Genomic DNA, 23,762 nt, shown 5'->3' with positions numbered 1-23,762 from the left:
ACAGGATGTTTAGCGCATGAAACTTTATATTTCAAACGGCTTAATTTATATTGTGTTACATTGCTATGTTGTATTTTGATTTTGTATTTCTTACGCTTCGTAAATAAAAGATAAATGTTCGAAACCTGCACATAATGTTCACCATGTTATTAAATCTGCGTGTATGTGTCGCTAAAGTCAAGGATGGACTGTTGGTCCTTTGGTCGATCTTAATAATTAGTTCGCGTGTTGACTAGTTTTTAGGCTTAAACGTCATTTAGTAGGTATAGTGAAAAGGTAGTTGTGCTGGTTGCTGATGAGGATCTAAAACCTGCCTCTTTAGTCATTCACAAATTGATAGGATTGTAGATGACCAGTGTTTCCAACGGGAAAACTCGGGAAGAGCTAAAACGTTGAACTTGACGTCAATAAGCGCTAAATATTTTGTGTACTTTTGTACACGAATTTTGTACTTTATTTATTCGTGTCTCAGACATTGTACTGGCGACGTACGACAGCACTATAGGTGAAAACTAAGAATTTAAATATAACTGGCTTACTATTAGTAAAATCCTTGTAGTCTTGTAGTACTATAAATACGAATTACAATTGTATTAAATGTAATAATCATGCTATTTTAATATATAGAATGTGCTATAAATAAAAAAATTGTAGTTTTAGATACCGAGTGTACTACATAGAAACACTAACATACATATTTTAATCTACTATTACAAGTAAATGTCATAAAAACTTTTGGATTTCATATCACATTAAATTATGAAATTTATTTTTCAATTCTAATTGAATATAATTAAAATTTATAATATTACTCCAACTTTAAATATTAAATTTAGTCAAAACATTAAAATTTTTAGCTTCCATGCGAAACTGAGAAGGCATTGGTTTTACTATGATGTGTTTTTTTTGTCTGTTACCACTTTTTCTCAACTCTCATCGAACCGATTTCTTTCAACGATACGTCAAAAGATCACAAATCGTATCTAGTCGAAAGTATTACCCTCAAAAATTGAAAAATTTCCCTTGTTTCCCGTAAATGGGAGAAATATCCAAAAAAATTACAAATATAAAAATCGCTAATTTTTAAACATTTTTTTACTTAAAACTGCCATAACTTTATTAAAATCAATCAAATCAATTTTTTTTATAGAAGCATGACGTCTTTACCTTTTATTTAGTATTTTTTTTAAAAATATAACCCTTTACGTGGGCAGGGATTCAAAATGACAACTTATTCACAAAAAATTAACTTTTGAGTTAATTGAAGTGTTGTGGAAACTCTAACACTTTTATATATACCTTAAATTAAAGTTAATGTAATATACTTTATCATGGAAAAAAAAAATGTCGGACTTTATTTTGTCTTTACGGTGAAAATGACTACCAAATGCTATTTTAGTGTGAAAATTCTCGATTTTTTTTAAACTTTATAATGCTATAACTTATTGAAAAGTGTATGTATCAATACAATTTTTTTATGAAAAATAATATTTATATCCCTTTTTCATTCGACATACTTTATCTTAATCGGGATATAAATAAAGAAATAGCAGATCATGTAGCTTTTGTAATAATCCACCAATTTTTTTTAATTAAACACTATCTAAAGATTTGCATTGAAGGGTTTTTTATGATAGTGATTTTAATCATTATACTTGACCCAACTATGCCACGTCATCACTGTGCCGCGACCGTCCTGTGCCGGGTTTTATTTAAACATAATTAATTGTTATTTTTTTTCTTAAAAAATAGTCAATTTTTAAATTTAAGTTCGAGTCTTCGCGTGTTTATGCATATGAATTGGTTACACCTTTTCTAGAGATTCAATTTATGTTAGTTATAGTTTAACAAAATGTAATATGTCATTAAAATTTTAATATCCGTAAAATACATTGTATTGTTGTCTACTAATAGATGGTAATAGACATATTATATAGTTTCAAAAAATATATAAGGTACATTTCATGAAATCTTCACAGTACAAAAATAATTTTTTGTGGTTTATGTTTTTAATAATTCATAAAAATATAAGAAAACATATTTTTTAATAATTTAGTAATTCACTCATTTCAATGGTACTCAATTACATTGTTTAATTGAATATTAAATATATTTCTAATTTAAAAATATCAAAAATATTTTTCTTAAGGATGCATGAGAAATTTACCTGCATTTTTTACATGGTATTTATAGAATGCTACAATTTTGAACTCAATTTTTATGTCTATCACAAATGTAATATTGATTTAATTTTGTAAAAAAAGGTATAAATGATTGATTTTAAAAAAAATTATCTTGAACAATTTAATGAAAAAAAAAGTGGCTACTCATAACGATCAAAATACTATTAAATATTTTTTTAACAAGCCAAAAAGTTTTAACAAATAAGAAAAACCAATTATCTGAACATTTACATATTTATTCTTCCTTTTGCTTTGACAAGTCAAAATAGAATATTTTGAAAAATTTAGTTAAAATTTTAAAATAAATATATTTTATTCTTTAATAGCAAAATCAAGTTGAATGATGTTAAATAAAACTTGAATAAGGTTTCTGTATATTAATTATTTTTAGATACACTTAACAACATGTAAAAATTTTATATATATAAATATATACACTATCAAAATTTTAGAATCTAAGCTTTGGCAATACTTTCTATAATATACAATTATCTGTAAATAATGTGTTGTAATCAATTAAAAATATACACACTTGTAATAATAATTAAATATTTTTCATTTTTTAAGTATAATAATAGTGCTGTAACGTCACTGTTTCCAAAACGCTATTGCCTTTTTGAAGTTATCTGTAGTCTGTAGGCGAATGGGTTCTTTTCTAACATCTTTGGATTTACATTCTGATGTTTTTGATAATTTTTCGAAAATCATCCTATTCTCCTTTGTTTTAATGCTACTTTTGGTAACGTCACCTGAGGACATTTTCACACAGTTAAGGTTGGATATCACATTGTCTACCGAAGGAGTCTCTTCCCGAATGGAATGGCTATCGTCGGGGGCAAACTTCGGTAGTGACGGTGGCCCAGTGAGCGAGGAACAATCGCTTATGCCACTGTCACTACGTGCGTCACATGTTTTAGTATATTTCGGAGACACGGTCGGTAACACCACTGGTGCATGGGGAGGTAGATCTTCAGCGTCTACGCTATAGGCAGGGGAAGCGGTGACACGTATTAAAGACTGCGGAGGAGTTTCACCGCCAGAATCTTCTTCACTTAAACTCGCCATTTTAAAGTTTTGTAAAATGCTACCATTACCGCTTCCACCTCCACGTTTACTAGCTGCCGACAACGTAGCCATCCTACCGAGTGCTCGAATAGCATTACCAGTTTTCTGTTAATACCACACAAAACCACACATACAAACAAAAAAAAATTGTTAATAAACACAATTAAACACTATCTAAATTTTTCATTACATAAATTTCATCTATATTTTCTAAAGATTTCATTAACTAGTTAGACTATTTATTTCACATGCAGCATAAATAAAAGTGATATACAAACTATTCTAATGTAGAACAAAATCAACACATTAAACAACAAATAAAAAAATATTTACATATTATCTTTTTACTAAATATCTAAATTAAAAATTATTATCAAAATTAAATACTTATTCTCAAAACAAAAAGAAACACATTAAACATGACAAATAAATCATCAATACAATACTAACCTGCCATTTTCGTCTAATGATAAATTTTTTTAGTTTATCAGTACATAGTATAGTACATCGCATGTCCATATCTTGCTGTGCTAGCCATTTGTGTTTCAAACATTCTTTAGCAGTAAGTCTTTTTCTGTAGAAAAATAAAAAATCATTTTTAAGTATTTTAACCATTGATAAAAATAAAAATATAAGCTCTTCCAATAGTTATATTTTATACGCATCACAACCCTATTCTGGCATAACCCTTTGATAAAAATATTTTACTCTAATTAAAAGCAGAATACACATTTGTATATTACAGGAGTACGTACAACGCATTTACAGTAAATATAAATATGAAAGTATTTTCATTGATTTCCAATATTTAATTACATTACGTAATCAAAATGTATACTGCAAGTTAACATTTCACACAACTAATTTCAATAATCTACATTGTCATTGATTATTATTACTACTTTTTGTTATGAATTTTCATAAATATTTACTATGATTATTTTCATACTTATCAACTATCTGCCAATGATTAAACTGTATGAAATTTTTATTTTGTATAATAATTATTAATCTTTAAAAAATGCATTTGAAATTGCGGAAAAAGGTAGCAATTAAAATTTATAATTTATAATAAAAATTAAGAAAGTGTTTTACGTAAATAATTTATTTAACCCCCTCCCAGATCAAATTTGAATGTACGTCAATCTACAAATAGTATGTTATAATTTTTCATATTGCATTAGTTTTAACAAAGGCTTACTCTTTTCTTTTGATCAATAGTGAACTTATGAAATCTTTCGAGTCTTGTGAGATGGCGTCAAAAGCTTCATCGTCAAAGTCGAATTCTGCTTTGGTTATGTTAGTAAACGTTTCAGCGTCGCTGTCGCCCATAAATGGAGAGAGGCCAGATAAACTAAAAATTAAAAAAAAAGAAAAAGTAATAAAACAATTTTGAATAAAACAAATAGAACACTAAAATTAAAACCTACAGAACATAACAAATAACACCAACAGACCACATATCAGATTCCAAACCGATTGGTTCATAGCTGATGATTTCGGGTGGTATAAACTCTGGCGTACCGAAAAGTACTCGAATAGGTTTGTCGGGTTGAATTTTTTGCGCAAGTCCAAAGTCGATTAATTTTATTTGATGGGAAGTTCTCGATTGGCACATTATGTTCTCGGGCTAAAAGATAGCAATGTTGAAAATAGAAATTAATCATAAATTGTGTTATTTTACTCCATATATACTTTCAAGTCCAAATGAACGACATTTTGTCTATGCATATAGTCGACTCCTTCGCATATTTGTCTTGTGAAAAGAATGCAGTCCTTTTCCGTTAACGTGAAGTCATCGGCTACTACACGTTCAAACAGCTCTCCACCGGAAATACTAAATAATAGAAATTTCATTCAGTATTATTTTCTCAACGACCGTATACTAGACAAGTAGAACTCACTATTCGATAACCATAACAACTTCTCGCGGATTCTCGAAAGCCGCCTCAAGCTGTAACAATTTAGGATGCCTCAAGCAGTTCATAATGTCAACTTCTTCTTGTGCTTTTTCTTTATCTTTGGCTTTGATGCACCTAACGAATTTGGCTGCTAGATACTTGCCCGATTCGCGGTCTTTTATCTTATGCACCACACCGTACCGACCTTTTCCCAATTCATCTAAAACTTCATATTGGCTGCTAAACAATTCTCCGCTTTCAATGGTAACTTTTTTCGGTACCACAGTATTACCATAATCTAAAAATTAATTATTAAGTGTTCGTCGGAAACTACTCAGATGGTTTTTGTAAACAAATGCTGGTAATCTTACCGGTTTGTAGTATGTACACTGGCACCGATTCCAAACTGGCTTCGCTCGATCCATGCATGTTTTCAGCTCGTACTCTGAAAACGTACGATTCACCGGGCGCCAGACCTCGGACTATATGAGATAAAGAATGACACCTTAAATAAAAATAGAAAAAAACGTGTTATGGTAATAGCTCCACACGTGTGCGTCAAACAAATACGTGTTAGATATATTATGATCTTGAATTCTTATTATCGAATAAATTGTACAAAAAAAACTAACCATAATGATTCGTTTAATTTAAATTTAGTGTCATAACATTTATTTTCAGCTATAGAAAAAAATCTTTAGCAATCTACTAATTTAAAATCATTTTGTTGTCAGGTTAAAAAATCTACCCAAAAACTTATTTGTATCCCCTTAGGAACCGTTTAATGACCTTCTAGTCATAACAAATGTATTTTTGTATCATCAATTATTAGTTCCGATACAAAAAAACATACAGCCAGTGAATGAAAGTACAAAAAAAAACTTGACATTAATACGTATTTTTATCAATTACTTTTTTGTTAATTCTTTAATAAACAACTTTTAGATTATACATCATAGGTAAAAATACTTTTTTGAAATAAAATTAAAATAAATTAATATAATTACTAAAGCAGATAATTATGCTTTATTATTTTTTATACGTGAGTTATTATAAATAAAGAAATATACTAGTCAACATAAAAATATAAAAATGAGAAAATGACGCGTTGAATAAGTATGCAAGTTCATAATATTATGTTTCATAAATTTAAAAATACTCTACATGTGTCGATTATTTTTCTTATTTCTTAAATTGAAATAAATTATCTATTTACTTAAACTGTTTGTATACATTTGTAGTTTGTACTCATAGATATGAATAAGTTGAAAGAAAACTATTGACATTATGATACATAATCCATAGGCTTATTGAGATAATTTAATATTTTTTAAAATAATAAATAAATATTCTGATGGTACTTTTAGTGAAATTATAAGATAAATATTTCTACTGAAAGGCGATAACTTTTATGTGCTTCTATATTTAATTATTCAAAAACACGTTCGTGATACCTGATAAGTCACACAATAAGTTGTTTAATCAAATTGAATAAATACATACACTTTTCTTTATCGACATATCCGCAATTTTATAGTTAAATAGAGGTACCTATAGCCATGTGCTAACAAATGATTAAAATAAAAATCTTTAGGCATCTATCCCTTCATTAAAAAAATTAAGCTATCCAATACAACCGAGCGCAATACATTATTATTCTTGAAATCCAGGTCAATAACAAGGTAATCATGTGGTGTACACGGCGGCTGAGTCATCGTATTCCGATAACAATTTATATATATGTACATACTTGAGAAAGGAAAAGAAATGAGAAGACCCGTGAAGCTCAAAACTAATATTATGTGACTCACTTGTCGGCTACTAATTTCCACTGGGTCTGGTTGAAAGATCGAACTTCTACGCTATAACCGGTGACCATGCAACCACCGTCATAAGCCGGACTAGACCAGGTCACGTCTGCACTGGTCTCAGACACCGAAACAATAGGTCTGCCAGCCGGAGGATCTGGAGGTCCTGTCAAACGTTTTAAAATGCAATAATGTTTATACATACAGAACCGTTTAACAACGTTGAGCAGACATTCTCAGTGCGCATACACAACCGGTTTAACTGGACGATTTTACAGTAATCATGTAAATCATTTTATAATATCAATAGTCGTTCACACGTAAGAGGTGGTGTTATCGCGTTTGTGAGTACGCCGAGTGCCAAAGCGAGCGAGAAAATGCATTTAACGTAATGTTTTATCATAATTAATTAACTATAACGTTTGACGAAGAACGTACGACGTTGTAGCACACGCGAGTAGATCGACGAAACAATTACTACAGTTGACGAAAACTATTAATTTCGTTCGTTAAAAAACAACGCAATAATTGTAAAAAGTAATGAAGACACTCCCGAGAGCGAAATGTAAATTTAGCTGTCAAGTGGCACTCCCGTTAACTATTAAATAATACCAGTCGTTGTTATTGCCGTTTATTTCTTCACTATTACTTTACTACTGCTCTTGTTGTAGGTCTGTCAATACTATAAAAAACTGCTCAGATATTGTAAGTCGCATCTTACGTGCATCACTCACAAGTCTCAAATAAAATAAATCTCAAATCTTATTCTGCCCGTGGCTAAATTAATTACGTAGTTTGGATTGGTGTTTTTTTTTATAAATTACCTTCAACAGCTACCGAAGCGTAGTGATAATCGTTTCCTAGGCCGTTGTCGACACGGACTGCGTACTTTCCGCAATCATCAGCTGTGATGGACTCGATGGTCAAACTAGAGATTCCGTCCGTGTTGCTAATGCACAAGTGTTCGTTTGATTCTAATATTTTGCCCTGTAAACATCATGTTCATTCATTAGCACTGAATGAATCATAGTATTACTAAGTGGGGTTTTCTAATGTCTTTTGACGCGCTATAGAAACTTAATACCTTATCTCTCAATACGTTACAAGCAATAGCTAAATATAATTATTGTAATAGCTTTGTGTTTTTGTAACGACATTATTATAATTATAATTACCGCTCTAAGCCATTGTATGAGTGGTTCAGGTTTGCCGGCATATGAAGTTTCCAAGACCACTCGAGCGCCACGCATTACAGTCGTGTCGCACGGTCCCCAGAGAATGTTGGCCGGCAATGTATTGATCTGATCTCGAGGAGCATAATCAGATTTTTCCGACAAGCTCACATTATTGTTATATTCCATCGTTATTTTTTGTTGTTCGGCGATTTCAGGAGTGATTTCTGTGATTTTATCATTTTAATAATTAGTATAATAATGTATAAAATTAACGGTTAAAAATATTTGTAAAATTATTACCGTTTACTTGAAGTTCACCATATGAAATTGCCTCACCATAACAGTTCATAACTTTACAACTATATAGACCACTGTCTGCATTAAAAGGATCCGCTATAGCTAGACAAAAAATTCCATTTTCTTTAGTAACATAAGTGAAGTCGTTACAATCTGGGATGAGTATATCGTCTTTGAACCATGTTACACTCATAGGAACTGCACCTATCAACAATTAATATCAAACAAGTTATAACATATTTCCACAGGTAATTTATTTTTATTTTATCTACACTTTGATAAGTATTGTTAGATTTTTCATAGTTATTACGGTGAGAGCTGTTTGAAACATAATTTTTGTTGATTTGAACAATTATCCATATTTTTGTAAAAAAAAAAACTCTACGGCAGTTGACACTACGCATTTTGAATTGATTTTAACTTAAAATTTTGTACAGCGTTTGCCTTATGTTAAAAAAAAAATTATTAAAATTTATCAGATCGATAAAAGTTTGAAAAGTAAAATAGAACATTTTAAGCATGGTAAATTTGATATCTATACATTAACCAATAATTACCATTTTTGTTCAGAATAATATTATTAATAAAACATTTATTTCTAATTAACAGCAATAAAGATTTTTTTTATAAAATAAGTCATATCAATGAAAAATGATTCTAAATATTTAAAATACCTTGAAGTTTTACAGGCAACTCGATTTTTTCACCTTCTCGAGTTATTAGTTTAGGAACAAGACCCTCGACAAATATTGGAGGCTTTAAGTACGGATCTTTGGCTGTGTTTGCATCAAACACGGATAATTCTGAAGAGCATTTAGTTACTCCGGATTCACATTTCGCTATACAAGTATACACACCCGTATCGTCGGACTGTAAGTTTGAAATCGAAATTCTGGCAACTAGGTCGTCCCTATTAGTGGTAATTCGATCATTGGGTATGATCTCTTCGTCATTTCTGAAAATTATAATCGCGTACCCAGTATTGTCATTAAAGTGAGTAAGATTTTTAAGTGCTGATTTTCTTACTTGTACCAGGTTACATCTGACATAGAGTTACCTCTAATGTCACAGCTCAACGTGAAACTATCCCCAGTACAAGCCGTAGACCCTGACTGCTTTCTACCTTCGTTAGGCCGTGGAGTATGTTTCGTGGTTATTTCGACGTCGTTTCGAACATCGTGACTTGCTACAATACAATTATAAAAACAAAAATTACTAAGTAGTAATTATTAAACATATTTATAAAACTCTAACACTTCCACCACAATAACCTTTAACTCTGACGAGTTTTGGGGTCATATCACAGTGGGTAATTGCTGTTTAGTGTCTGTGTGAAATAAAAAGTAATAAATGTTAACATAATACATACGTAGTACTTGGAGTTTGGCTGATGTTTGAATCTTGCCGTACTTGTTTTCTACTGTCACCGTATAAAGACCGGCATCTTCGGGGATTATGTCACATATTTCCAAAGACCTAAAATCGTCGTCTTCTCGAATTCTTATTCTACTGCTTATTCCAATAGGTTCGCCGTCTTTTTTCCATGACGACCAAGGTGGAGGATAACCCGATACACTACACTGGAACCGAACAGTATCTCCCACGTCGACAATCTTGTCATGGAGCACAGCGTAAAATTTCGGGGCACTACTCCGTTTTAATCTTCTTGAGCTCCTTTCATTGCATTCGCCTGAATATTTCATTTTCAATAATACAGACATTTTTTAGCAAAATTTTTAGTTGTTTCTACTAACCAGCGAGTATAGGCGAACTTATCATAGTGTTTTTCTGTGCGTCTAACAAATCACTTGAATTTGTTTCATCAGAATCTAAAATAATGTGTTATGAGTATGGTTAAATTTTTTTTAAGTACATTTAAATAGAAAAACCTAATAATTTCAAACGAGCCGACGTCGAGTCTTGGCCTAATTCGTTGTAGGCAGTGCAAGTGTAGACACCGACGTGCGAAGGGTTGACTTTGGTTATTTCAAGACGAGCCGTGTCACCGTTAACTAACTCGGATTTAAATTCTTTTCCTAATCTAACCAACTACAACGCATACACAAAATCGTTTAGTTATATTTTGATTTTTATACTATTTTTATTTCCACTCACTTTGCCGTCTTTTTGCCATTTAATATCTGCTTCCGGAGTGATGTTCAATTTGCATTCAAACGATACGATATCGTTCTCTGAGCACACAACGTCCACTAACGGTCGGCTTATTCTTGGTAATCTTTCAACAGTTCTAAATCAAAACGGAAAGTTGGTTTACTAGTAGTGTCGCTTACCAACGATGCGCGTGAATTGGTCTTACGTTTTGCGGTTGATTCCATTTTCCATAATATTTTTTTTGCCGTGTCCTAAAACAATATACAAAAGGGTCACGTAAAATGGCTGTAGCTATGCAAATGTCGATAGGGTATGTGAACAGAATGAAGCTTACAAAGGTGTACGTTTGTTTACGTGATTTTTTTTACAATACAAATATAAATTGTACATTTTAATTATACGGGTCGCCCCATTCAGTGGTGTTTATTCGCTTTAATTATAATTCACTACGAGAAATCTTCCTTGTCGATTATCAAAATCCGATTGCTCTACGATTTTTGGTGATTTTTTTTACAAAATAAATTTATGACTCACCTGCCGAATACACCTGAAGTGATATCAGCGTTTTGATTTCGCCATGCGTATTGGATGCCAGCAAAGTATAAGTGCCCGTGTGACTGATTTTGACGTGAGGTATTTTCAACTGGTATCGACTTCCGGACGACAGGCACACAAACTCCGATCCGTCGCGATAGTATTCAGGCTGTGGAACATAAACAAAACGATATTATTATTCGGTTAACGATTGATCGAACGCGCGAGCGTCCTATCTAAAAAACGAATTCAACCGACAATGACCGCGGTCTAAACGTGACTGCGGCAGAGTTGCAGCTAGTGTTACTCTCGCGGACCGGCAATCGAATCGTGATCCCTTGAAATGTGATACGACCGACTAGAAAAACAGCTGCGCCGACGGGTGTAAGACGATAAAGAGTAAAACGGTTTCCTATCTACGACCAGTGCAAAGGACTTGACATCTTTGGACACGTTTTCGGATTGCCGTAATATAGTCGTTAAAACAATAGAATCATTAACGCAGACGCCACTGCATGGTAATCCTGGTAATGCATGATGCATTGTATCAGATAATAAAACAACAATTGGAGCGACAGTACAATAATAATAGCAATACAGTGACGCAGTACTTTATGTAAAAAAACTCATTGATGTCTTCTTGACATTTTATTACAAATGTTTTGAAAACGCGTGGGCACTGTATTTTCCCATACTGACCAGGAAAGGAAATCTTTTCTATTATGGACATGTAATATACACGGGCACAGGTACATATTTACGGCAGATATTGTCTGTTTACTCAACAGTTATGAGACGTTTACGCAATTCATCATAAGACGGTGCATGTAAAAAGAAATTATTAAAGATATTGTTTTCCTTCGGATTACACGGTTTTTCTTTTTTCAACATTCCAAGACCAGTTCTATACGCTTCATTTATTTCTACACCAAGTATTTTTTTTTTTTTTGTATTATTATTTAGTTCAATTATAAATTCCATAAAATTAACTCGACGTACGTAAATGGCGAACTTTGGTCATTTAAAAAAATTCACAAGTGTTAATCGAGATAAACCATTTAAAAATATAAAACACAAATAATATACTGATCTTATTCGCATAGTCAGAAAGTACTATGAAAGGCGGCGTAAATTATGTGCTACTGATAATTAGTGAAACAAAAAAAAAATGCAACTTGTGATATTTACTACTTGAAATTAATGACCCGGTCAAACGCACACACTATACTCGTGCACAAATATAATTTACTCACACTTATTTCATACATAATTTGTATAAGTATATTTATGTAATAGTATTTTGCGAATAATATTCGGACAACACGGTTCTGAGTACCACTTAAGGTTTGCTCAGAGCTTATATTTTGTTCTTTATATGGAGTGAAAGCCACCTCATCCAAGGCAGGCATACACCAGCAACGGTGTACTAAGTCTACACGGCATAGAGAAACAATATTTTATGTACACATGCTATTTTTTTTTTCTTTATGTATTGTTTTTAATATTTGAAATTACATATTTTTAAAAGATCCAAGAGATTTGTTTGAATAATATTAAATAAGTAGGCGAATACGACAAAAATAAAATTCACGATGTTGGACTTGTACGTTTTAACGGTTTTTTAAACTTTACTCGGAATCATTAATACAAAAATAATGCCTACAAGGACATTAATACATAACACCATACGCCATTTAATGTCTTTTTACAACCCATTAACTTCTCGTCTAACCTACAATGAACTATGGTCTTGACATTTTTTTGACAATTGACGATTATACAAACAGTCTAATAAATTAGAATTCAAATGTTATTTTTTTATATTCATACTTGTAATATTCTAAGAAATTTAAAATCTCTGAAATATAGCCTGTCGGATTCGCCCATGAAATATAGCTCAACCCTATTTGATAAAAAAATAATCAGCTATATGTACATACAGCTATATGGAAAACGTGTACATTTTGTTCTTAATATTACTCTTCCGTTAGCAGTGCTCGCACGTGACGTTTATTAACATAAAACAATTGGTAAAAATAACACTATCAGCACATTGGTGAATCCATTCAAAACACCTTGTCAAAATATATCAAACAAGGAATAATTATTGTATATAATTATTAGTACTTATAGTGCTTAAAATTAGCACTGGCATGTACTATGTCAGATTTTTTAAATATTTCATACAATACTATTTATTGACTATTATTAAAAATATGACAACCGGAATACTTATGTTTTCTACAAATATCCATTAAGTGAAGTAGTTCAGCGATTGTGTGATACAGTGACCTGTACACGTTTTAAAAAGAAGAGTTTGGCTGAGTTCCAACTTTCATGTAAAATATGTCTTAGGAGGCATGTAATGTATTAGAGTTTATTATTATTGTCAACTGTATTAAAAATCTATGCAATGTATCATTTTTGCACAGATTTCACTACAATAATTACATTATGGCCTTATGCGAACGAAATCAGAAATAATATTTATTTGAATTTGCAAATTACCGGTATAGTATTCTATAAAAATAACAAATATTGTCAAATTATTTTTTAAACATTTTCATAAAAATAATATAATTTTTACTATAATGGTTTTTAAATAATTCATCCTATTTTGCATCTACTACAATAGTTTTTTTAGTAGTAGTTTTCAGTAACTATTCTAGTTATTTTTGCCAAAAATTATCTGAATCAATATCCATTAGTGTTACCAAACCCATATTAACTGACAAAAAATACTAATAAACATTAATTGTTTTTAAGGATCTCATATGTATAGTGTTTACTGTGTTTGAAGTACTCAAGATAATAAATACAATTGAGTCATAAAAAACTTTCAAAACAAACAATTAAATATTACCGTTAATTATATTTAATCAATTAGTTGATATTTGTTGTTTCTACATTATCATTGTATATTTTTTTAACATTGAAAAATTAATTTGTTAAGTTTGAAAATAATTATAATGTTGACGAAATAATTGCAATTCTAATCATAATTTTTGATTAGAAAATTAGAACTTTTTGTTTTGAAAAACGTTTTGGTTGCGAGATTGTACAAAACGCGGAATAGAACTTTGCTTGATAAGGTTCATAGATAAGCTTCGAGCGACAATTGTGACATTATTTTACTATTCGTGTGACACGAGGGTTTTACAAACTATTGACGGAGTTGTGATAACGCCAAGAATGTCAGTCAGGTAAAAAAATAAAGTTGATATGCCGAAGGTGATTGTCATGTGTCAGACACATTTGATAAATCAATCGCGTTAAGTAGCGCATAATCAAACAGATCACCGGCCACACATACGTCATTACATATCGTTTCTTTAGTAAATGTACTTTTATTCAAATGCACGAATAAAGAAACCTCGGAAATACCTTACATCATTTCAATTTTAATGATATATGTTTAATTATTATAACAGTTTGCTCCTCAATGATGTGATTTTTAGAATAAATTCAATTCAATTTTTGTTCTTTTGCAAAGTTCAATAGAATTTAATATTAATATTGAAATGTTCGTATATAGTAAACCAAATTCCAGCAGATGCTTAGTGAACAGCAGATACCAACCTAGTCATTTTTCAATGATGCGACAATGGTATCAGAGTGTTTATTTTTATCTAGAACAGCTAATAACAAATCCGTAGTTGTCATAAATTGTTGGTTAGTCATAGAGTACAGGAAGGATAAAAAAATGAAACTATGTGGAATAAAATTCAGGTTAATGTGTCTAAATGCATTGGTTTACACGGTATTAGGTGAGACAGTCATTGACGACGTAGAGATTTCGATGCATGACATGTAGATATTTTTTATCTTAACATTACAGTAGCGATTATAAGGCATACACTACTTTTGTACCTGTTGAACGGGTAATGAAATCGGCCTTGCAAGGACGCGATTGATGATTCGTAAAAGTGCCGCTTTTTATATCAATTTATAAATTATATACTAGTTTGTAAAAAAATATATACGCATTTTTTTTTTTTATATAACATATGCGAAAACATGTTGCGAGTACACACTCTGGCCATTGTCACTTACGGTTTTTGCAATTACGCATGTTCATTTTTTTTACTACTGCTAATTTTTTTTCTTCTTTTGTCTTCTAGAACGGTAACAAATTTCGCCCACAGCCGAAACAATAATACTCAAGTTATTGTAAACAATAACAATATAATCGTTACCGAAAAATAAATGAGCGCACACCCAGCACACCCGATGAGTGTAGTTTCGAAGCCAATTTGACCAAATAAGGATAAAGTAAAATAAACTCAGTGTACAATTGGAGACAGCCGATGAGACAATAATTTACGTTATAATTTGAAACACATTACACGCCCGTTGCGTATTCGCTACTTAAGTGTGTACATATTCATTTAACGATTAGGCGTTAAGAAAACCTCTCATAGCTGGTACACTTGTTGCTACTTAATAAGTGATTATATAACATTTGTAATGTGTCTATATGCGTACGATTTATGATCCCTCTATAGTCATTGGGCTTTTTGCATCGTTTTTTTTTCTACTTCTATGATATGAAATCATTCTTTAATCTTCGAGACAACTCCGAATATAGAATCTCCAGACAACTCTATAAATCGTTTACATAGACAGCCAACCGTGTAAAACAACTGCACAGCCACTCTTCGTTGGCTGCTTTTTGAACTACTTACAACTAAAACATATTGAAGTCTTTTGTAGTCTAGAATTATAGTCGCGAATTTTACGTCAAACAAAAAATTTGTTTATTTGTACGTCAAGGTAATGTACCCAAAATTAGATAGAAACAATAGACGGTATTTTTAATGTAATATTAAATATCGGATGGTTTGAAGTGTCAAATTTTGATTAATACAGGAATATTAAACGCATGAAGTACCAAGAAAAATTTAGGTAGCAATTACAAGAAACTAAGCGGCCAAATTTCACAGGTATTCGATTTCAAACAATATTCATCTTCTAATAAAACATTGCAAATCTATAACATTTTATAACAATGTACTTGTTTATACAGTTGTATCATAAAAAAAGATATATGTTTAGCGTTATAATTAACTTCGTTTAAATAATGAATTATAAAAAATTGATTCATTAAATTAATCATTTTATCTGCTACTATTCTTTTTTAAAAACTTCATAATATTGTATCCTGACTGCAGATTAGACTACTAAAAATATGATTTTAAGTGATTTACTTCTTTTGATTAATCCTACATAAGTTTCAATCAAATCAAGGCTTTTATAAATTAAAACAAAATAAAATTTTCACGTATAATTGAACTATAGTTTAAAATGATTTATGTATACCTAAATTAATCAACTAAAACTCATAAACATTTGATCAATTAATATTCTAACTGAATATTAATGTTTCCATGGTATTTCGAAGCTTAAGATACATGTTAATTCAACATCTAAATAATAAATACAATTATTAATTGCAATCACTCTTAAAATCATCTTTATTAACCTACCTATATAAACAAAATTAGAATCTACTCTTAAACAATAAACTAGAAAGTATTATCGTTTTACTTATTTAGTTTTATTACGAGAAGCAGAAATTATAAATTTACAATAAATTTAAAATTATATGATCACTAACTTGACATATTTGGGTAGAAAAATTATTCAAATGTCTCTAGTTATACTTTTTTGAATTATTATATCAAATCTAAAAATATATTACTAAAAAATCAAAGTTGACCCCAAATATTTTAAATATTTACATTTTGCATTGTAAAATTCTGTTTTTGCAAATTATTCTTAAATATGTTATAAATTACAAAAACAATGAATATTTTACTAGAAAAATTAATTTCCTCTTTTAAATTTTTGTATTTAGAATAAATATTAAATCCCTCAAAATCCTATAAATTACATGATTTAGATTTATCAATATTTTTTTAGGTTAGATAAGTATTTAAAAAAGTATTCCCATGCTACTCAGAAAACTATTCTACCCAAGTATGCAACTTGACTAATGTATATTTTGTAAATTTTCTTTAAACTAATATACAGATGTAAGATCTCAAGTAAATCAGCTTCGTTTTTAAAATTTGTAGAAAAATCTATTTTCACTTATCATGCCAACATCAAATAAAAAACTAACGATTCTTTAATAAGACACATATTAAGACCAATTCTAATTTAATGCGTGTAAAATAAATATAAAATTTGCGTACAGCTGCTTTGACATCATAAATATTTTTTAAACTATATAATTTAGATTTACAAACATTTTTATGTTAAAATTATTTGAAGATAAAGATTAGTAAAAAATCATTATATCAAATTAAGAAATAATATTTCCTACATACATATTATGTAATATAAATGCATAAATGTTAACTTTTTCTTAATTAATGGTATTTAAATAAATGTATGTCAGTCACGCTGATCGTGTCGACGGCAAATCTTATCTTCGAATCGCTACTAGTATGGAGTGCCCTGGGGAGCGGGTTCTCATCTGCTATAAATTTTGTATGGTCCAAGGGCAATAATGCTTTTTTAATTAAATTACAACTAACAATACATATTATTAACATTTCTATAACTGCGTTCCTTTCTGTTTTAACTAACACCTAATTTATAAAAAAAAAACAACTACGCGCACAAGCCAAAATTTATCAGATAAATTTACGTGATTTCTAGTATACAAATAAATAAGTAAGTATTAACCTGTTTTAAGAATAATGATTCAATTCTATTGTGGTTCACTATTTTGAAATTAAAAACTTACGAACACAACACAAGCGGATAAGTCACCAAACGTACACAAGCACTCGCACCATATTCGCGCTGCTGGACGAGACTGCACACTAAAACACTGTAATCATCTGTCAACGATCGTGTCTCTGTTGCTGGTACAGGTGGTTTTTACACGTGACCCTTAAGTAGGGGGATTCGATCATATTTTTTACCGCCACAGCAATACTTATACAAAATAAATATGTCAGAAATAAAAACCATGCGAAATGGAACAAATAAGATCAATACATTTGTAGTTTAACTTGGTTAAGACACAAATTTGTATGTTTTGCTATAAAAATTGCATAAAAAATGTAAAAATTTATCATCATATTTACACGCAAATCGATTTAAGTCTATTTATCTTTACAATAGTATTTTGCAACACTGTATCAAATATACCATTGATTTGTTTACATCATAATTAATTTAAAAGCTTAGGTAACTAAAACATATATAGTATGGATTATTAAGACTACTACTCCCCAATTAAAAAATTAGTTTTTCATAAAAACGTATTGATAAAAATTTTATTCATTTATATGAACCATAATAAATAAAAAATTTATTACAAATTACAATATTTTTAAAAATAGATTTTAAGGGTAACTTTCAAAAGTTTAATAGGAACTTATTTTTTTTTTTACTGTCAAATAGAGAACGGTCTAAAATTTTATCTAAATAATATGTTGATTAGTCGATAACCAGTTTTATTATATTATATTTTGATATACTAAACATTTAGAAAAGGTAGTTTTAACGAACAGATTATAACAAATATTCTTCTACATTACTCACCCCTTTCGCCTGTAAATAAACATTATATTAACTTAATATTTAAAGTATTTCATAAAAATAAATACAATTTTAATCTGTACATTTTTATAAAAAAAAAACATTATTTAACGAAAAAATGAGAAATTAGAATTTCTAATTAATCACGCTATATATTTTTGGATCTTCTAATTTAATAACCTAATTATATTGAATCGTGAACAATTAAATTACTAAGACTTTTGTGTTACTAGTTGAACAGATTCTACCAAATTCGTAAAAGTTTTGTAAATGCCTTAGATTTATTTAAAAAAAAAATCGAATTATAAATTATTCGTACACACAGATTCGATCAAATACGAAATTGTGCATTTTATATGAATCTGTGTGTAAATGCAATTACACAATTATTGTGTATTTGATAATTGTTGTAATAATTATAATTAGTCGTTCTGGAAATATTTATGAACATTCAAAACTTAACCCTCAACTGTGAATATATTGTGTTAATTTTTAATAAAGTTAACTACAATGAATAAAAAGTTTTGAATAATTACACGACTCATTGAGTTAGTATATTTTATTATGAATTTAACGCATAATCAATGAACATAAACTAGCTTAACGAAACAGTAATTTTTTTTTGCTGAATAAAAAATAAATTATTATTTGCCAAAGTAATTAAATAGTTTATTGCATACTTAAGTTAAAAAAAAGAACTGACATATTACAATTCAAATTTTTCTTCGACAATTTTTAGTCATAGTTAGGTATTCAATGACAAAATTTGAATGAAATCAAAAAAATCTAGACTTACGACATACACTTTCTTTTATCATATGTAATATCTAATAAAATAGGTCTCACGTTTTATAAATTACTTTAAAATTAAAACTTATTTTAATTTACCTCACAAATTAAATTTGATACGTATATATCAATAAGAATGAATTATGCAACTATTAATATCTTTTTAAAGAAATTTTCGTTGCGAGTTATTAAAACTGAGAACGAATTTTACTATAAAAATAAATTACTATTAATTTAAAACAATATTTATGTTTATTACTACGTTTAAAATATAGATGAATCCACATAATAAATGCTGCATAATGATTCTTTATTGCCCATCAATTTAATAGTGAGTATATTTATCATAGTCTCTATTTATGGATATCGATTTTCTAATTCTCACAGTGAAATAAAAAGTAGTGTGCATATACAAGTCAGCCACACAAGAATAATATATGCACACTCTGTTGATTACTAAATAAACATATCTTTGTCCTACGTGTATATAGTTTTTCTGTATTAATTATTTCGCCGTTATTTATATATTATACTCGCGCAGACAAATTATACGCTTATGGCTGTGACCTAGAGAATACAATATCATAGCATAACAGTTGAAAACGTTTTCGTTAGTTACAACACACTAATTATTGTTCACCGATAGACCAACATAAGTCATAATTCATAGTACAATTTCGTACGCACTAATAATGGATTGTAGATTTAACAAGGTGACCAAAATCATTGAATAAGATTTGTATAATTATTAATTGATAATACAACAAGGGTCAGCCACTGCTGAATATATTGTCAGTGTTCTAATGCGACCGACCCACTGATCCTGCAAAACTGTTAGACTGACTGAACGTTCTTATTTTTTACTTGTTAGATTTGATATAACTGAAATGACCATAGTGAACTATATTGACATTATCGCAAAGTTTCTTTAGTAAAACTGAATGTCGGTTAAAAGTATTTGTGTTACCGTATAGATGCTGTCAAACACGTATCTCCTAACCGTACAGATTTAATGTCAACTATCTGTGAAATTTATAAGTTCGCTTACTTGTGGCAGTTCATACATTATGTGCATAACATTATATTGTGCGGTACACATGAAAGACATCGGCGCATTTATCGTTGGCCATCACACATCAACTTAGTATATAACAATGTGTTTACCCCTATAACTAACACTAATTTCTAGACAAGTATATTCAACCAAATACGACACATTTTCAGGATGTTAGTGAATTTCACTAGAAAGCCAACATTATAATATTTTATGGTGTAAAAAAAAAACATCGTGAAATTACCAGAAAAGCAAGCACAACAAATCAATGAGATGATATTTTTTTATAGATCATTTTTAACAATGTAGGCGCAATATTATAATTACATTTACTTCCTATTTTTCCAAACGTGCTACGAGTTTAAAATACGTTTGTACACAGTTTCCCCGTGAAAGCCATTGTAATGATTTATTATATTTTATCCGTTTAATGATGTGATACATTTTCACCTAAAAATATAACCATGTCCACTATCCCACGTAATAACTATATTAATATTAAAATTTAGTTACTATCAATCTATGATTCTTAAACAAACTATTAATCTTGTTTATTAAGACAGGTAATGGTCAAATTACTAAGTCGATTAGTGCTACAAAAAATTGTTGCCAGTAGTGTATTGAATATCAATAATAAGTATTTCTTAATATAGCAGTAGGATTGTCGATGAAATTTTTTTGAACTTACTGGGATTAAAATGAAGATAAAATAACATCCTTTATGATCAATAAGTAATTGAAATCTAATATTTGATCGGACTAAGGTTGACATTCATATTTTGTTTTAATTGTCAGAGCTGATGAAGTATCTAACGATTACATTGTTGCATTAAGCCGATCAAAGTGTTTTGCATATACTTTAAAATGTCATTTTGAGATTATTGCATCATAAGTGGCGTTTAAAAAACCGTCTTTGGGCGTTAATGTAACAAAATCGTGCTGCTCGTCAATTTTTGAAAGCCAAGATCGTGTTTGTTCAAGAAAGGTTTTCTGTCAAAAGGAAAAATGATTTCGATTGTTAAGCTTGTGCAATCGAAATGAGACATACTATTATCAACCTTTTCATTTTTGGATGCAATCGCAGCATGCTCATTGATTGAGTCAGTCCTGCTGCGGGTCACGTGCTGTAAAAGTGGTATAAAGAAGTCAAGATAAATTCGTATTCATTATGTTGTTATTATGATACAACAGCCAGCAAAATCACTAAAATAATAGTATATTATAAAGTATGTTTTATTTAGTGTGTGGTTCTCACAAAACAAAACAATTAAACAAACGCTTCGGAGTTTCCGAATAAGGTAATGCATTCCAAAAACGATAAACTATCCGATGCAATATTATAATTTTGATGCAAATTTTACTATGTCAAATTGAAATAGAGCTCCTCGGGGTATGTAGATATTCACGAACGTCCCATGATTTTCTATACTTGCATGGTTACCGACAAAACAACACTTTCCATATGTTTTGCATTATATATCTTTGTAATCATATGCTGTCTGCATAGTAATACGCTGACAGCTCATTCCGATTGATTTATTTTATAAAATGTATTTTTTTTGTACATTTTTCATTGCCTTATACTTATCACCATATAATTTATTAATTATTTCTACGGAAGGTTACTTGTTCAGTATATTTTTTTAAATGTTCTATAAAATATTATTTCTGTAAGAAGATTTGCAATTTTATTTTTCTAACAAATTATTAGACATTGCCACTATAGTTTGCAACCTAATTAAAATTATAACACAATAACCTCAATTATATAAAACCTTTGTTACAAGTAATATGAAAAAAGGTATTTAGGAGAAAAAAATGTTAAATTTATTTTTCATTTAGAATAAAAAATTGAACCTCATATTCTCAGAAACTTAACTCATGAGCGTGCTCACAGGGAGAGGATATGGAGATAACCCCGCCATAATGAAAATAAATATATGTTAAAGATGTAATTTGGAGGGGATAGTAAAAAAATATCTTATGTGTATCTTCTTCCTTTGACAAAACCCTGAGAACGTCAGACTTAACTGGTGAAGTTTAAAAGATCATTGTATTAAATATCTGGAAAATAAAATTTACAAGTACTATGCCATATGTGTTAATGTTTATGTTTCAAGTTTGTAATAAAACTGAATGTGTTGGACGAGTAATTATATCGATCAGCTTATGTAAAATCACGTTGACCCATATTACGTTGTAATCGCTTGTATTTTCTATTCATTTCTTTGGATAAATAAACATAAAAACGGTAATAATCTATTGACACGGAGAAAATCGATTTAAGTTATAAATGCCATGACAATGAGTGGGTCACTAGATTTTTTTAGTATTACCTAGTTGAATTGTAATCAAATGACGTATATCGACCTAAGCGTGTGTGTTGTTCGTGAACTAAACTATTTCACTCGATTATTTATTGTATATTCTGACACGATTTTTTTCAACGAACAAGCGATTTTGTTTTACAATATTATTCCATTTTATAATGGTTAATATTTTATAATTTAAGAGTGTATTATAGAAACATTACTATAAGAAGACTTCAAAATATTCTAAATTCTTGTTTTTTCTCTTATAAACATATTTCTTAGGTAAAACGTCGTTAGTTCATGTACATTTATTTAATAAGTGAAAAAATCGTTTCCATTAATATAACTACTTCTTACTTAGTATAAACTAATTTTTGAGTCTAAATTTCTTAGAAAATATATAATATTTTTCTTGTACATTTTTTGGTAGCAACATATTTAAGTAAAACATATTTAAAGCGGAAATCATATAGCATATTTTATATAAATGGAAAATTCCAAATGAGAGTAATCAAAAGTGACAATAATACAACTGAGACTCTAAATACTTGTATTTTTATTATTTTAAACTTATTATCATAAAAAAAAAAAAAAAAATGTTTAGTACTATGTAAAGACGTGTTATTATTAATTTCTTGTCCATTCTAAAAAATCAATATTAATAATCAAATAAATTGTATAATAGATACCATTCAATTTTTCATTTGTACATTTTCGGTACATTTTTTAGTTCTAATTATTTAAATCAAATAAAAAGCCATAGAATATGACATAAAAATACAATGTTAAACACTAATGAATCTCCTAACAAAAAATAGCTATATTTAACTAGGTTAGTTAAATATAAAAATATTATGAATAACAAGTTATTTTTGTTATATTTTATTCGTATAGACGCCATCTGTTTTGTTATTGGTATGTCCATTAGACTATTTTTAATTGAAGATAATAGAATTGGAATGATTATAACTATAA

At 29.4% G+C, this 23,762-nt stretch overlaps 1 protein-coding gene across 3 annotated transcripts in view; it reads right to left on the bottom strand.

The window, feature by feature from the left end:
• Window positions 1-2,513: 2,513 nt before the first annotated feature.
• LOC126905607 (myosin light chain kinase, smooth muscle-like) overlaps window positions 2,514-23,762 on the bottom strand; it is a 55,815-nt gene continuing 34,566 nt past the window's right edge. For 2 of the 3 annotated variants that reach the window (XM_050685490.1, XM_050685491.1), the window contains exons 19-37: window positions 11,076-11,244; window positions 10,747-10,792; window positions 10,545-10,677; window positions 10,319-10,478; window positions 10,184-10,258; window positions 9,799-10,119; window positions 9,456-9,615; window positions 9,104-9,384; window positions 8,433-8,633; window positions 8,133-8,356; window positions 7,782-7,944; window positions 6,961-7,123; window positions 5,521-5,654; window positions 5,153-5,447; window positions 4,944-5,085; window positions 4,679-4,878; window positions 4,450-4,602; window positions 3,699-3,822; window positions 2,521-3,353 (exon numbers count right to left, since the gene is read on the bottom strand). In XM_050685490.1, coding sequence (XP_050541447.1) covers window positions 2,772-3,353; window positions 3,699-3,822; window positions 4,450-4,602; window positions 4,679-4,878; window positions 4,944-5,085; window positions 5,153-5,447; window positions 5,521-5,654; window positions 6,961-7,123; window positions 7,782-7,944; window positions 8,133-8,356; window positions 8,433-8,633; window positions 9,104-9,384; window positions 9,456-9,615; window positions 9,799-10,119; window positions 10,184-10,258; window positions 10,319-10,478; window positions 10,545-10,677; window positions 10,747-10,792; window positions 11,076-11,244 — 3,726 coding nt within the window. In that variant the 3' untranslated portion in view covers window positions 2,521-2,771. Of the gene's footprint in view, window positions 3,354-3,698; window positions 3,823-4,449; window positions 4,603-4,678; window positions 4,879-4,943; window positions 5,086-5,152; window positions 5,448-5,520; window positions 5,655-6,960; window positions 7,124-7,781; window positions 7,945-8,132; window positions 8,357-8,432; window positions 8,634-9,103; window positions 9,385-9,455; window positions 9,616-9,798; window positions 10,120-10,183; window positions 10,259-10,318; window positions 10,479-10,544; window positions 10,678-10,746; window positions 10,793-11,075; window positions 11,245-23,762 lie in introns of all 3 variants that reach the window. The other variant, XM_050685489.1, reaches the window with a different exon arrangement.

This window comes from Daktulosphaira vitifoliae, unplaced genomic scaffold (assembly GCF_025091365.1).
Source record: "Daktulosphaira vitifoliae isolate Bord-2020 unplaced genomic scaffold, ASM2509136v1 Scaffold_4, whole genome shotgun sequence".
Classification (NCBI taxonomy): domain Eukaryota; kingdom Metazoa; phylum Arthropoda; class Insecta; order Hemiptera; family Phylloxeridae; genus Daktulosphaira; species Daktulosphaira vitifoliae.
The sequence above is the reverse complement of the archived record's forward strand: the minus strand, read 5'-3'. Positions and strand labels throughout refer to the sequence as shown.